Source organism: Suricata suricatta, chromosome 2, assembly GCF_006229205.1.
Source record: "Suricata suricatta isolate VVHF042 chromosome 2, meerkat_22Aug2017_6uvM2_HiC, whole genome shotgun sequence".
Classification (NCBI taxonomy): Eukaryota; Metazoa; Chordata; class Mammalia; order Carnivora; family Herpestidae; genus Suricata; species Suricata suricatta.
In genome coordinates this window covers 185,529,363-185,544,121 of record NC_043701.1, presented here as the reverse complement: position 1 = coordinate 185,544,121, position 14,759 = coordinate 185,529,363, and the positions used below count along the sequence as shown (strand labels likewise).

The 14,759-nt window shown below is 60.3% G+C and overlaps 1 protein-coding gene across 1 annotated transcript in view; it reads right to left on the bottom strand.

Moving 5' to 3' along the window:
- The window catches only part of JAKMIP3 (Janus kinase and microtubule interacting protein 3), a 68,710-nt gene that overhangs the window by 37,838 nt on the left and 16,113 nt on the right, over nucleotides 1–14,759 (bottom strand). The window contains exons 3-7 of the mRNA XM_029920662.1: nucleotides 12,986–13,483; nucleotides 3,398–3,613; nucleotides 1,879–1,998; nucleotides 1,190–1,336; nucleotides 357–488 (exon numbers count right to left, since the gene is read on the bottom strand). Of these exons, the coding sequence (XP_029776522.1) occupies nucleotides 357–488; nucleotides 1,190–1,336; nucleotides 1,879–1,998; nucleotides 3,398–3,613; nucleotides 12,986–13,483 (1,113 nt within the window). The remainder of the gene's footprint in view (nucleotides 1–356; nucleotides 489–1,189; nucleotides 1,337–1,878; nucleotides 1,999–3,397; nucleotides 3,614–12,985; nucleotides 13,484–14,759) is intronic.

Sequence of the window (14,759 nt, the reverse complement as noted above, 5' to 3'; positions counted from 1 at the left end):
AGAGGGGAGGGGCTGGGGGTGGGAGCGGTGGGGCCGAAGGAAATGAGGGGGTAAGGCCCAAGGAGATGGGCGTGGCGGGGTCGAGGAGGGGCGGGGCCTAGGGGCGGATGAGGAGGGGCCGAGAAGGAAAAGACGAGGTGGGAGGGGCCAAGGTGAGATTGGAAAGGCGGGGCCAAGGGAGATGAAAAGGGTGGGGCCGAAGGGGATGCTAAGGGAGGAGGGGCGGACGGGGTAAACAGGAGGGGCGGGGCCGAGAGATGGAGGGGCGGGGCCAAGGGCGATGGGGAAGGCGGAGGCTGGAGGGCGCTGGGGTGGTGTGATGGCACGTGAGTGCACCGCGCAGGGGACGCCGTCACCTTAGAAAGCTCGTCTATGAGGTTCTGCTGCTCCAGAATTTGAAGTTTCAAGAAGTCAACTTCTCTTTCGTCCTGACTTTGATCCAGGTCGTTTAAGGAGCTGGGTCTCCTTATGATATCGGCTCTTTGTCTCTGCAAAGCCAACCAGACGGCAGGGGTGGAGTGAGGGGTCGACAGGACAGCGGGGAAGCGGGATCTTCTTCTCCAGCGGGCACGCGCAGCCCGTGTGCTGGGGGACAGGGGCTCTCACGCTCGGGCCTCGGGTAGCGGGCTGCAGGGCCCTGGGGACGTGCGCGGGGCGAGTCTGCACCCCAAGCCGCGGCGGAGGTGTGAGCGCGGGAAGGAGGCATTTCTGCAGCCGGGTGCTCAGGACCCCGACCCCGAATGTCGTGCTGAATAATTACTCTTTGGCTAAACTCTCCCTCGCGGCCTCTGGGGCCTTGGGGACGGAAGGGACGCAGGAGACACCAGCTAACCATCCCACACTCCGCGGGTGAGCAGCAGTAGGGCCTCCCCAGCGCAGGGGTCTGTAGGGTGGGGCTCTGGGGCTCCTCCCCCTCCACGCCAGCGTTCTGGGGCTCTCCACCTGTGCCTGAGACCTTCCAGCTCCTGGCGTTACACCGGCCCGGTTCTGCCCAGGCAGGCACCCAGGACCTCTCCCCTGCAGTGCTCAGACCCTCCTCTCCCAGCCAGCGGGCCTGCGCCGGTTCCTGGCTCCAGAGGCCCTGGGGGTCTAGTTTCCAGCTTTGCGGGTGAGCAGTGCGGGAGCTGGTCCATCGCTGCTGGGGCACCGGCAATCCCGCCCGCCTGACGGACCAATGAGGGCCCCTTACCATCTCTATGTTCTCCTGCGTGACAAACTTTAACTTGTTTTCTATCCGACGCAGAGTGTGGGACAGATCTTCGTTCTTCCGAGTAAGGCGCTTGTTTTTATCCAGCAATGGCTTGTATTGACTCTCGGCTTCTCTTAAGCGCTTTAACTAAAAGACACAATCACACGACACGGTTTTAACTGTGACATGGGACCAACAGTCCCTGAGCAGAGTCAGCAAACTGACCAGAATAAGCTTTGGCCACAGCCAAGGGAAGCAGTCTGGGGCCAAGGCTCTATTTTGCCAATAAGAGCTTCAGTAAACTCGCCCGGCCCCTGACCCTCAGGCCCTTGGAGAAGCTCAGACTCAGACACAATCACCTGGAAATTCCAGTACCTGTTAGGACTAACCGTGATGGCTCCGCCAAGGGGTGAGGGCCTCACGCATCCCAGACGACATGCAGGACTGAGGGTACTTTTGATCAACCAACCAGTGTCTGAGGCCCACATCCGGCCCCTCTGCCTGGTTTTGTTCATAAAGTTTTATTGAAACAGCCGAGAGGCCGGAATGCAAGCCCTGCCGTTGGCACCATCGCTCCTCCTTTCCACAAGGAATTTTGGAAGTGGGCACTTCCTACGCCTCCCCACACACTGCAGCCGTCGACCCACAGGCTCTAGACCCCCCGGGACCCCTGCTCCGCAGCCACTCACCAGCTCATTCCTTTCTTCTGACAGCAAGGCATTTCGGTCCTCCAGTTTGCGAATGATGGCGCTCAGCTCCGCAATTTTAAGTTGGAAGCGCCGAGCATCCTTTTCATCCAACTGCTGTTCCTAAAACAGAAATCAACTGCAAACAACTGTTCACAGATACGAAAGCGTCTGTGGACCATGGGAAACAAAGCAGTTCTGCATCATGATTGCCCGTGATTCCAAATGGTGGGTGGGTGGGTGGGTGCAGACCCTCCCTGGGGGCAGGTGGCTGCTGGCTCCACCGCCACGGGCACCACAAGCCACGCAATGGGGACAGAACAAAAAACCCGAAATGCCCAGGAGTATGCAGAGGTGGAAGGCAAGGGCGTGCAGGCAGCACGGCCCGGGTGCTCCAGCCGTCCTCAGGGCGGCGGGCCCGGCTCAGGAGGGGTCTGCCCTGCACTGTGGGCGCAGACGCAGTGTCCCCAGCATTATGACGTGAGCACAGGATAAGATGTCCGACTTAACACTTGCAAAGGGCGGTCCCCGGGAAGTATGCCCCCTCACACTGAGGTTCTAAAAGGTCACTTTTGAAACATCTGGAACCTCATTCAAAAATCAATGAAAACATTTTGATCCAGCTTCAGAATCTCTCTGGAGTTGACTGCTATCTGTCGAGTGCTAGAGCAGGATTTGATTCAGTTAAGCCATTTATAATAAGATTATTTTAAAAAATCATTTTCTACCCTTGAAATGTCGCTGGCTCAGTTCAAACATTCTGTCCTTGGAGCAAACGGATGCACGTCCAGGAAGGACTGAGGAACGGGTCCTCATTCAGCAGGTGCAGGAGAGGCTAGGGAGCAGGCCCAGCAGGACCCGCATTGAGGGTCCATGGAATTTAGACCCCCCCCACCCGGATTACCCAGAACCACTCCAGAGGGCTCTGAATGAGGAGCAGTAATGAGGAATGAATGATGGCACGGCCTGTTGGCTGCTGGCTGCCCCCACGCCATCACGGCAGGCCGAAGAGGAGCAGAAAGGTGATGGTCACACAGAAAGCGGGGGAGGGGCGACTGGCGGGGATGTGGGCAAGGAGCCAGGAGCCTGTGCACATGGAGACGGCAGCCCCGCAGCCTCGCCCGCTAGCCCGGCGGGAACCAGTTCTGGCAAGCGAGGACCCTGAGCCACTGGGGCCCCCCCCCCCACCCGGCGGCTGCAGGTGGACTCCAGCTGGGAGCCTGAGGCCTTGAGGGGTCCATGGGAGGGTGAGCAAGTGAAGGCCAGTGCTGCGTCACGTCAGCAAGGAAGGAGGAAACAAGTCTGTTTGCCCTCCCAGCCAAGCCAGAGAAGCCGAGGGGTCCGGGGTCTGGCTGGTGGGCGGCAGATATGGTCAGCATCCCTGGGGCAGGAGGTCTGGTTCTGGACTCTGGACTTAGGCATCAACTCCTTGGGGAGCTGCCCGAGCAGGGCCACATAGCCACGTGCAGCGGTGTCTGTCTGTGACTCTGGGTCACCAGGCAAAGCATGGGGAGGTGCTTACAGGGCTTCCCGAGTGGTCTGAGGCGTCTCCTGCACCGCCTGCATAAGGAAGTTCCCGTCTGGGGCTGCCCAGGTGCCGATCAGCCTCTTTGACCTGGGACAGCTGCTCATCTAAAGCCTCTTTTTGGAGCTGCAGTCTCTGAGCATGCCCGGCTTGAACCCCTAACTCTCTCTCCAGCACGAAGACTGCTCTGTCTTTAAATTTTATCTCCTCCATCTATAAGGAGAACAGAACACAATCACACAGGCAGGCAGTACAGATCTGCAGTTACCATAGAAACAGACGGAGCAATGCTGGGAACGAGTGTCAGGAGGGTCCCCACGGCAGCAGCCCCGCCAGCGTCTCCAGGCTTTGAGGCCGGAAGCACTGCAGGGAGCCCCGGACCGAGCGCTGCCGCTCAGGCCGCAGCGGACTCCCCGTCCAGGCCGGGCTCCGCTCGGCTGCCTCCGTCCCAGCCCGGGCAACCGACACACACTCCGTCCTAGGCCCTGTGCGCCCGCCCCCTCCCGACCGCGGGCCTGTGAGGGCTCCTAGGTGGCCACCGGGGACTGGCGTTGTCTGGCAGGTCCACAGAGGCCCCCTCCAGCTCCTGCCCTGTGTGCCAGGCACGGCAGCGGGACTCCCTGAGTTCCCTGAACCCCATCAACTGGGGGTGTGAGGAGCAAGGTCCATCTTCAGACAGGCAGGCCATGGGCACGAGAAGCAGAGTTTTGCACTGCCTCTTTCCTCCCCTCACTGAGGGCACGCGGCCCAGCAGGGCCTGGAGCCCACACTCCTGTCCTCCCGCCTCCAGCCTCCCCTGGCTCCAAGGCATGGACAGAAGCAGAGGCGCTGCCCCACCGTCTGCGGGCAAAGCTGCATTTGTAACCACTCCTGCTCTGGACCAAGGCTTGGAGGGGAGGTCTATGGACAAGCAGGCTGCAGCCTGGAGGACGCGAGCATCCAATCCAGCCAGGCCTCCCCGTGCCCGCGGGCTGATGGCTAGGCCAGCCCGCGCCCTCTCCACTGTCCCCAGAGTGCCCAGCCCCCCACAGCTGTAAGAAATCCCCTGCATACAGCTGCCGCCTGCCCGTGGGCCCCTTGTCCGGGCTGCCAGGGCGGAAGGCGGGACAGACCCCACTGCTCCCCATTCATCAGACTCAGTTTAAAACATATTTTCAAGGGGCACCTGGGGGGCTCAGTTGGTTAAGCATCCGGCTTCGGCTCAGGTCATGATCTCACGGTTCGTGGGTTCGAGCCCTGCATCAGACTCTGTGCTGACAGCTAGTTCAGAGCCTGGAGCCTGTCTTCGGATTCTGTGTCTCCCTCTCTCTCTAGCCCTCTCCTGCTCACACTGTCTCTCTCTCTCTCTCAAGAATATAAATAAATAAATAAATAAATAAATAAAACATATTTTCAAATAACAGAACAGGATAGGACCCCTTGATGCTTCGCTTGGTGGCTAAGGCTAAAGAAGCTAATAAATCTGCCGTCTGCGAAGTCAGCTTTGGAACAGAGATGAGATGTCTAATTAGCCCAGATCACAGAATTCACAGGCAAGCGAGGAACTGAACGGAATAAAAGAAATCCCTGATTGCCAACTTGCCATTTACTCAGGCCCACAGAAGTGCAGAAAGAGGAACACACTCACTTAGTGAGAACACAGAGGCCAGGAAAATAAAATTGTATTAACAAGCAGCTGTATTCTGGGTTTACATTTACGCGCACACACGGATGGACACTTTAGAAACCGGTTTCCTTTCATGGGAAACAAGAACAGAAGAGCCTCTACACACAGATCCCACTTAAATGAGGTATTTCAGCCGATGGTTTGGACCCAAACGCAGCCCTCCCTGAGTCCCTGCGTGTCCCGTACTGCCGCCGGGGGAGGGCCACGCACAGAGGGAATTCGAGGAAGCGAGCGCTCACAGCGGGGGGGCCGAACTTGACTTTTGAAAGGCGGGAAGTCACTGTACGTCAGTGACTTTACATCAGTGACCTCAGTGACCGTCTCGGTGGAGCGTGGGGCTCCGCACTCGGCCTCCGTTCGCAGGAGACGCCGCATTTCCACCCAGAAGGCCCATGGGTGGAGGGAGCGTGCTGGAACGTGCTGGAACGTGCTGGAGCGTGAGGCAGACGCCAGCTGGGATGGAGAAAGTGCTTTGTCGGGTCGCGTGGGGCCCACACCGCAGGCCCAGGGAGCTGTTTCCCACGTGGGGCACCGAGTCGAATACAGCACCCAGCCGGGCACGGGATGGGCGGCTGCACCCTCCTCCCCGTGCGGCACCCCTCACCCCCCATCCCGGAAGCGTCTCCATCTCCCCACTTGGTCTCCTCACTCCCCTCCCCCCATGGTGCTCCCACACCCTCACCCTTACCCCCGGGAGCTCCCCATGCCCACCCCGCACCCGCTCTCCCACAGTTACAGAAGGTGAACGGAAACTGAGGGAAGCCCTTGGGACGGTGGGTCCCTGGGGAAGGGGTGTGCAGGGGGATGCCGAGGCAGAAGGGCCCTGTGGAGGGTGGAGGGAGACCGGCGGATCCCCCCTCCCCCCGCCGCGGCACAGGGCAGGCTCGGCGGGGTGCACAGAACCGCAACCGCCTGGCGAAGCCTGGACACCCCAGTGACAGCGGGGCAGACATGGGGGAGCCACCGCCCCTCGGCGCCGAGGCCCCTGCCCCAGCGCCAGGCCCTCATGGTCGCTCCCAGCTGTGGCAGCTCCCACCCGGAACCGGAGCAGGGCCCTGGGGGTGGCCGATGTCAGGACTCTCCCTTGCCTTGCACCTCTCAAGGGAGGACCCCTCTCCACAGAGCCAAGGGGCCAGCAAACCTGTGGCAGCGTCTGGCTGTGGGCGACGAGAATTCCCCGTCACTCACCGTGCCCAGGCCCACGGCCCGGGGATCTGACACAGTGTTACCTCTGTCTCTGCAAACGTCCCCTATGAAAGCACATTCCTGTCCAGACCCTGCAAGGCTCCGCCAGAGTCAGGGCCCCGCACACACTGCCGCCACTCACGGGAAGCCTGTGTCCCGTGGGGACCAAAGTGAGCGGGCCCTTCCGCCAGGAAGCAGCGCTTCAGGAGCACGTGGTCTCCTTTGGGGGCAATCTTCTCTGGGGACCGATCACTGTTCTAGACACCTGGGTGGAGAGGGGACGATCTCTACGTCACAGATTTTTATGAGAAAGCCAGAATTGGTTTCGGCCTCTACTTCTCTACTTTCTGGAACCTCTAGTCACAGACTGAGCTTGTGAATGACTTATGTGTGCCGTAGCCGTGGGCCAGACCGACATCCTCCCAGGGTCAGGTTCACGGCCAGGAACGACAGCGAGGCTGCCCCGGGGGGCTCAGCATCTCAGCCCTCCCCGCCCAGCACAGCCCTGAACGGACTTCCCTTCTGACTTTGCCTCGGGGGGGAAATGTGACCAGGATCCCGCCCCACCGTGAGCTGGCTTCTGCAGGGCCACTGCGGGGCGCCTGCGGCTGAGGAGTTGGCTCCAGCAGCTTCTGAGGCTCCAGGCTCCTCTTCGGAAGACAAGGGGCCTCGTCTGGGAGGTTCTTAACACAGTTACCCCCTGAAATCCCGAGGTGAGGGCGCGGCCGAGTCCCTGCATCTCCGGCCCCGGAGCCGCCCTCCATGCCACAGCCCTGGCTCTGTCTGCAGTGGGCTTGTGGGCCACCCTGGGCATGTGGCTCCCCTCCAGGGGGCTTCTCCTTGGCACCTCTGTGACCCCCACCGGGTGCCACACCTCCAGCTGGGACTTACGGTCCTCAGGTCCAGACAGCGACTTAACTGTCACAGATTCTCCTGGGCAGCACAGCCCTGCCGGTGGGGCCCCACCACACCAGTGTGGCCCCAGGCGAGACAGCCAGACAGTCACGGTCTCCACTCGGCACCAGAGCCACGCTCCAGGGGACACGAGGGCTGGAGGTGGGGCAAGGGCGGTGGCCTGGCCCGGGTGCCATCAGGTGTGAGCAGGTAGCTGCAGGGGACGCTCTGGCTTTGGGCCACGTGGGGGGTGGTCCTGGTCTTTGCAAAGCGGCCACCGACACTTGTTGAAATCCACTCCCTCCCAGCCCCCGCCCAGCCAGCCCACCAGTGAGACCTGCCCCAGGGCTGGGGGAGGGGGGGCCCAGGCCCCCCGGGTTTGCTGCAGCAGAGCCCTCAGCAGTGCCCCCTTCGCTCAGGGCATCGACCACGTGTGGAACATGTCACTACAGACGCGGAGCACAGACCTCTCCGCACGCTCCCCAGCGTCCTGCACAGGCTGCCCGCGGCCACGGCACCCGGGCCCCGGCCCCGGCCCTCACTCAGCCGCCAGCCTGTCTGTCCCCGGACCTGTGCTCAGCTGCCGGCCCCTCTCACACACCCTGGTCCTGGCTCCAGCCCCGGGGCCACACGCGAGCAAGCGGTGTCTCCCATGGGTCAGCACTGCCCTGGGCACCGGTTGCCCCCTGACTTTCTGGGGCCTCTGCACCTTCATCCCAGGACCTGAGAAGCAGTCCACACACCCCGGAATGGACGCGGGGCTGGGGCCGGAGCAACAGCAAACTGCACCTGACGTCTGTAAGGAAGCGAGAGTGTCCAGGACCCTCTCACGTGACAGCGTCGGGCCCTCCCGTGGTGGGAGCCCTGGGAGACCCGGCCACCACCCCCCTGGGCCGACATCGCAAGCCCCTCGGCACCCAGAGCTGCGCTGCCCTGGGACCCGGGGTCACGTCCTTCCTCCTTGCCAGGGCCCGGAGGCTGCCGGCCTGCCCCTGGACCCAGAAGGCTGGCAGCGCCGTGACACCCCACTGGCCGAGAGCACGGTGTATCAGGGCTGGGCTCCGCCTCTAGACAGCCCCCAGCTGGCCTGTCCCCAAGCCAAGACCTTTCTCAGACCCGCCCTGGTCTGCTGAGGAGGGGAGTTCCTCACCGTGTCCCCCTTCCCGGCCAAGACTCCCCCCTCCGCAGGCTGGACACCACACTCGGCCGTACCCCCACGCCAGCCACACCACCTCACGCTCACGTTGTACTTTGGACGCATCTGCACCCCTGGGCCTGGGGGGTGGTCTTTGGGCTGTTCAATGATTGCGTGTGCAGACGCTCACACGGAGAGAGCGTGAGCAGAGCTGCTGTCCACCGACTCGAACAGTTCCCGTTCCCAGCGTCACAGCTGTGCCAGGCAGGGACACAGACCTCTGTCACGGTGAGCTGTGCCAGGCAGGGACAGACCTCTGTCACAGTGAGCTGTGCCAGGCAGGGACACATTTTATTTGTTTCCTCACGAAGACCCGAGTACGGAGGACTTTTGCATGTGCTCACTGTGTGTCATATGAGAATTGCAGACACATCCTCGGTCAAAATGCACCCTTTAACAGTTTGGGTGTGATCCCACCAAAAATCCCAACATTTTTGTTTCTTTTTTTTAATCTAGGAAAACTGACTTTGAGGTTTATATGGGAGTGTAAAGGGCTAAGAAGAGTCAAGTCCGTCTTGCAGAAGAACAAGGAGGCATCACGACAGTCACGAAGCTGGGCAGCTCTCGCCGATGGGCTGGAGGGGACAGAGGGGAGCGCTCAGATGGCGCCCGGCCCCGGGGGACACGTGCTACCCGACAAAGGTGACCCTTATGACACGCATGTGCACACACACACACAGACTCACAGGAGCATGTACACACATATGTACATGTGTACACACATGGGCACGTGCGTGCACACAGAGCCACATACACATATGCACACGCATGCATGCACAGACTCACAGAGGCACACATGTACATACGCTTACATACGCATGTGTGTGCACACACGTGAGGACTCATGGAGGCATGTACACACATGCACACACAACATGCATGTGCATGCACGCAGACTCAGAGGCTTGTGCACACACATACCTATACACGTGTGCACATGCATGCACACAGGCTCACAGAGGCACATGTACACACATGTACGTACACACACGTGCACACACATGAGCTTGGGTCAAGGTCTTTCGCTCAAAAGGCAAACCACGAGGTTTTAAAAAGATAAAGCTTCATAGCTTCAGAATGGAAGGATTTCTCAAACAGGCACTGGCCCCAGAGGAAAGGGCGGACAATGAGAAAACCTGAAAGCTTCTGATCTGGAGTTGCCGCCGCCAGGCGCACACAGGAGCGCCCACCGCGTGCGGACAGCACAGGCCATTTAACCAGGTTTCAGACCAGCTTGTCCGCGCCTGCGGGAAAGGGGCCGGGGCTCTGAGGGCGTCAGCTTGTGATCTTATGTTACTTCGGGGAGACCTGGGTCTGAGCAGTACTGAGTTTTCTAGCTCCTGGGCCGGAAGGTCTGTGCATCTGCGTCTCCCTTAGTTCCCTTCGGCTGTGTTCTGTGGTTTTCGGGTACAAGCCTTGCACGTCTTTCGTTAAATTTATTCCTAAGTATGCTATTCTCTTTGTGCCCTTGCGAGGGGACATTTTTCAAATTTGATTCTGGACTGTTTGTCCATCGAGCGTGAAAATACAACTGATCTTTGCAGGTTGATCTCGATCCTGAAAACCTGAATTCTTTCAGTGGTTCTAGGGGTTTTATGGTGAAACCCCGAAAGTTTAATTCATCCTCTCCAGCCCAATGTCTTTAGTTTCATTCCTTTGCCTTATCGCCCTGACTCAACTTCCTCAGCGGGGAGAAAAAAACAAAAGGTCAGGGAAGTCCCCATCTCTACACAGACTCTCCCCGCCTGCTTCCCGCGAGGCCGCGAGCCCCGCGGGGGCCCCCCCCCCCCCCGTGCTCAAGGATGCCCTCCAGCGGGCGGCACGGCAGCAGCTCCTGGTGAAGGAGCACAAGACGCTTTCAGAGGTGATTTTCATCACTAGCCTCAGAGAAATGAGGGGGGGCCGGTCCATCTCTGAGGATGCGGGAAGGCCAAGGAGAAGGTATGTGCTGGAGAATTCAGTGATAAAAGCCCGAACAGAAAAGTTAGGCCACGAGTTGAGGACATATCCCAGAAATCAGAGCCAGCGCCAGGCTGGAGGGGAAAACTCGGAACCTGGAGCGCCAGCGCAGAGGCCCAGTGCCACACTGCGGGGCGTCTGGAAGAGGATGCGGGTGAAGGAAACAATCCCATGAGGTTCCCCAGCTGGCGACTCAGTTTCCAGTTAGAAAAGGCTCCCGACCATGTGGTGTGTTGGGTGAACAAATACACCAGGTACCATCACAAGCTGTTGGCGGTGCTCTGGGCACAGGTCCCAGGGCCCAGGGCGAACCCCGCAGGGCTCAGGGCGAGCCCCGCAGGGCCCAGGGCGAGCCCCGAAGCTTCAGCGGGGCAGCAGGGAGAGAAATGGGGCCATGGGAAAGATCAGGAACCAGAATGTTTGCCAACGTCCTCACAGCAGCCCCACAAGTTAAAAGACAATGCAGAAATACCTTCAAATTCCCTATAGAAGGTTTTTCCAACTTATAATTCCCTTCCCAGTTAGAGCATCCAGTGTGAGGGTAGAATAAAACATTCACACACACAGGGACAAACTGGATCTCTGCCCTCTCTGTCTCCAGAAAGCTACTGGAGAATGTGTTCCTCTGAAATAAGAAATTATGGATCAAAAAAGAGGGAGCAGCGCCCAGGGGCTCAGCCCATTAAGCGCCTTGTGCTCAGGTCATGATTTCATGCCTCGTGAGTTCAGCCTCGTGTTAGACTCTGTGCTGACAGCTCAGAGCCTGCAGCCTGCTTCAGATTCTGTGTCTCCCTCTCTCTCTCTGCCCCTCCTCCACTCACACTCTGTCTCTCCCTGTCTCTCAAAAAGAAATAAACATTAAAATAAATAAAGATAAATAAAATATTTCAAAAACAGAAAAGAAAAGAGAAGGATGTGGAGGGATCTAGCCCAGGAGAGAGGAGGGCTCCCAGGACGGTGACGGGAGAGGTAGGGCTGGCCGCAGGTGCAGATGGTGACAGAGGGCTCTGGGACGGCACGTCTCAGAAATGACGGAAATGGGCGGACTGAGCGTTGTTCACTGTGCTCACAGCAGAGGTGCACTTGGCTGGAAATCCAGGGGTGAGTTAGGAAAAGGCACTTAGACAATAAATTCCAGGGAAATAAAAGTGCATCCGACAAAGGTGATATGACAGGGGCCACTGGGGGTCTTTTGTGAGTAATGTTAACATAGCAATAGTCACGCAAACAGGGATTCACTTAAGCAGAGATACAGTTCCGAGTGTCCCATAGGACCCTCTCTTGCCCCCAGATTACTCCCCAGGAGGCTGGCCCCGTGCTCCACACCCCGGCTGCGCTGAGCTGGCTGTGGCAGGCCCCTCTGGGGGCCACCCTGCTGTCCCGTGGTCGCTGCCTACTCCTTCCCAAGGTCCCAAGGAACCCCTGCCGTGGTCACCACCCCTGGCTCTCCCCTGACACCGCCCACGCCTAACAGCAGCTGGCCAGGACAATCTCAGGAGGCAGGAGCACAATGAAAACTGAGGTTTCAAGAAATACACATTTAAGCATGTTTTTTTGAGAATATGGCAAGGAATCCAGAAGAATGAGCTAGAAGCGCTGCCCAGAGCTGCCCCTGGGGCGTCCATGCTGAGGGGAGGGTCCCACCAGGACTTGCTGGCTTGGTTCCAGGTCCTAAACTAAGGAAGCGGGGCCCAGGCCTGTGTACAGACAGTGAATCCAATGGAGATGAACAAGGGCCCACCTGGAACGGGGCAGTGGGTACTGAGCGCCCTGCCCCCCACCCCTCCGGCAGCCTGGCTCCATTCCTTCCAGGACAGGAGAGGAGCCGCGGGCCGTCCTGTCACATGAGGAACCCCACCGCTCAGAGGTGGGGTTCTGGCCAGGTCCTCGGTGGCTCCAGGAGGGGCCAGCGCATGGCTTAGAGCTGTCTGGGGGGACCCGGGACTGGGGACACTCTGGGAGAGGAGGGGCCCCATGCGCACAGCACGGCAGCACTGTGTGCGGTTCACAAGTCTGTGCCGACTCAGGGCTGCGGGGCCGGACAGGCCACACCCCGTCTGGGAAACAGTACAGCTCAGGGAAGCGTCTGGAAGCCAGAGCCCCAAAGTAGGGAGAGGAGCCCCGGGTGCACGGCCATGCAAGTTGGAGAGATTGCTGATCCCGTTAAAGGGACCTCCGGGGTCGTCCGAGTGCCAAGCAGCAAAGCCACTGGGTCCTGACGAGGTCTCTGACAGGTGACACAGGCTCGAAGCTAGAGCGGCGTTTCCCTAAAACCACGGAGGAGGTCCGGGCTCCCGGGGGGGGAGGGGGCCCAGGCACAGCCCCTCACAGACCCTGACCATCCCCTTCACCTTCTCAGCTCTGGGTCTCTGAGAACATGGACTCTCTGCTGCCACCACAGACAGCTGGTCTCTGGAACCATTTGGACGCCCCAGATGAAGCTGCCAGCATTTGGCCATTTCCCACCGGACATGATGGCAACTCACTATGGTTCAGACGGAGAGGATGCCTTCCCAGGCATCGATGCCAGGATGGCCTTGGAGGCCAGGACCTGCCCCTGGGGGCTTCTGGTCTCCCCGCTCTGGATCCAGCCTGCTCCCACACCCCACATCCCCCCATGCCCAGCAGCCCCCCCCCACACCCCACACCCCACCAGCCCGCTGCCCCGCGCCCCTGCAGCACGTACCAGCCTGCGGATCTCCCGCTCACACTCCTTCTTGATGCGGGAGATCTCCTCCTGGTGGAGGTGGTACACGCTCCTGATCTCCGCGGCCTTGATCTTGTCGGCCTGGATCACGATGGTCAGCGCCTCCTCCACCTGCTTCTTGGCCCCCTTGAGCTCAGAGATCTCCTGCTGCATTTTTATCTTCTCCACCTCGAACCCCTTCTTGGCCTCCTCCTTGGCCTCAGACAGCAGCACGGTCTTGACCTTGTCGGGGGCACCGTCGCGCAGGGCATGCAGCAGCGCCTGCAGCCGCTGGTTCTCGTTGTCCTTGATCTTGATGACCCGGAGCAGCTCGGCCTCGTGCTGCCGCAGCAGCGTCTCCCGCACGGCCTGCAGCTCCTTCATCTTCTCCTCGTGCAGCTTGGTCTTGAGCTCGGTGAGCAGGACGGCGTTCTTGTGCTGCTCGTGCTCCCGCACCTGCCGCAGCTCCTGGTTCTTCTCTCTCTCCACCCTGCTCACCTGCAACACAAGACCGGCGTCAGCGGTGAGGGCGCCTCTGCCCCTGTGGACACCGACGCACGGGTGTGGGGACGTTCTGGGTCCTTCTCTGCAAGCTCGGGCGCTGCCTGCCCTTCCAGAATGTCTCCTTACAACGTGGCCAGAAACTGAGCCAAGCCTGGCTGGGGGCGGGTGACTGCACCTGTGGGCGTCCGCAGGAGCGGGAGGCTGGAAACGCTGCGAGCCGAAGGTAGGATCGCAGACTCGTCGGCGCACACAGATCTGCTCTGCTGTCTCCCCTGCGCTCAGGTCCAGCCGTGCGGGGGGCCCAGCGGCCACCTCCCCGGTGAGTCACCGGGAAGAGGGCACAGGAGGCCCCTTGGGCACACCCTCCAGCCCAATGACAAGAGTGTCACACTCACCTTCTGTGATGTTCTTGGCCAATAGGGAGGCTGATCTAGGCTACCACACTCTGTCTAAATGACGTGTAATGTCTAGATTTTTGGAAATGCTCAGATTTTTTACTGAATCTTCTGTTTTTATCTAGGACTTCACCCTTGGCTCAATGACCACACCACCCATATGTGGTACAAAGTTGGTGCCCAGAACCTAACATGGGAGGAAAAGAGAGGCTAACCTGCCCTGGGTCCAGTGCTTCACCTCCCACTCCACCTCCACTCTGCGTCCCCATCCCCGCGGGGCCGCCGTCCCTGGCTGCCGTACCCCCCAAGCCATCCAACCCCAAACCCCAGCTCCAGAGCAGGCCCTCCTCCCTGCTCCCCACTCCAGGCAGCTACAGCTCCAACCCACCTCCTGCCACCCACCCTCCACGGCAGGAAGAGTCTGCAGGGGGGAAGCCCTGCCCAGCCCTCTTCCCCACTTCTGGCGCATCCAGGGCAGAGGCAGAGCCGGGGGCACCGTCGCGGGCAGGCAGCACCGGTCACGCCATCCAGGGGGGGTTCAGCCCCCGTGTCAGGGCCGCTGGCACCCCAGCAACTGTGGGCTCTCCTCGCGGGGCAGTAGCTCGGACCCCTTGACCCTGCCTGAGTGCCTGCAGATCGTGGCCCACAGTCCCCAGCCCTGTGTCCGCACGCTGACCCTGCCTGAGTGCCCTTGCAAAACGCCTTGTTCTTCCCTGTCTCTGGGACTGTAGTGTCCCGCTGCAGGGCAGTGTCCCGGGCAGCGGGCAGCTCGGACCCCACAGCGCCGGGAGCAGCTCCGGCCACCGAGCCCTGAGCTGTCCAGGCCCCTGAGGACTGCTCAGGGGCACAGGGGGTGCAGTGAGCGCCTGGCCAGC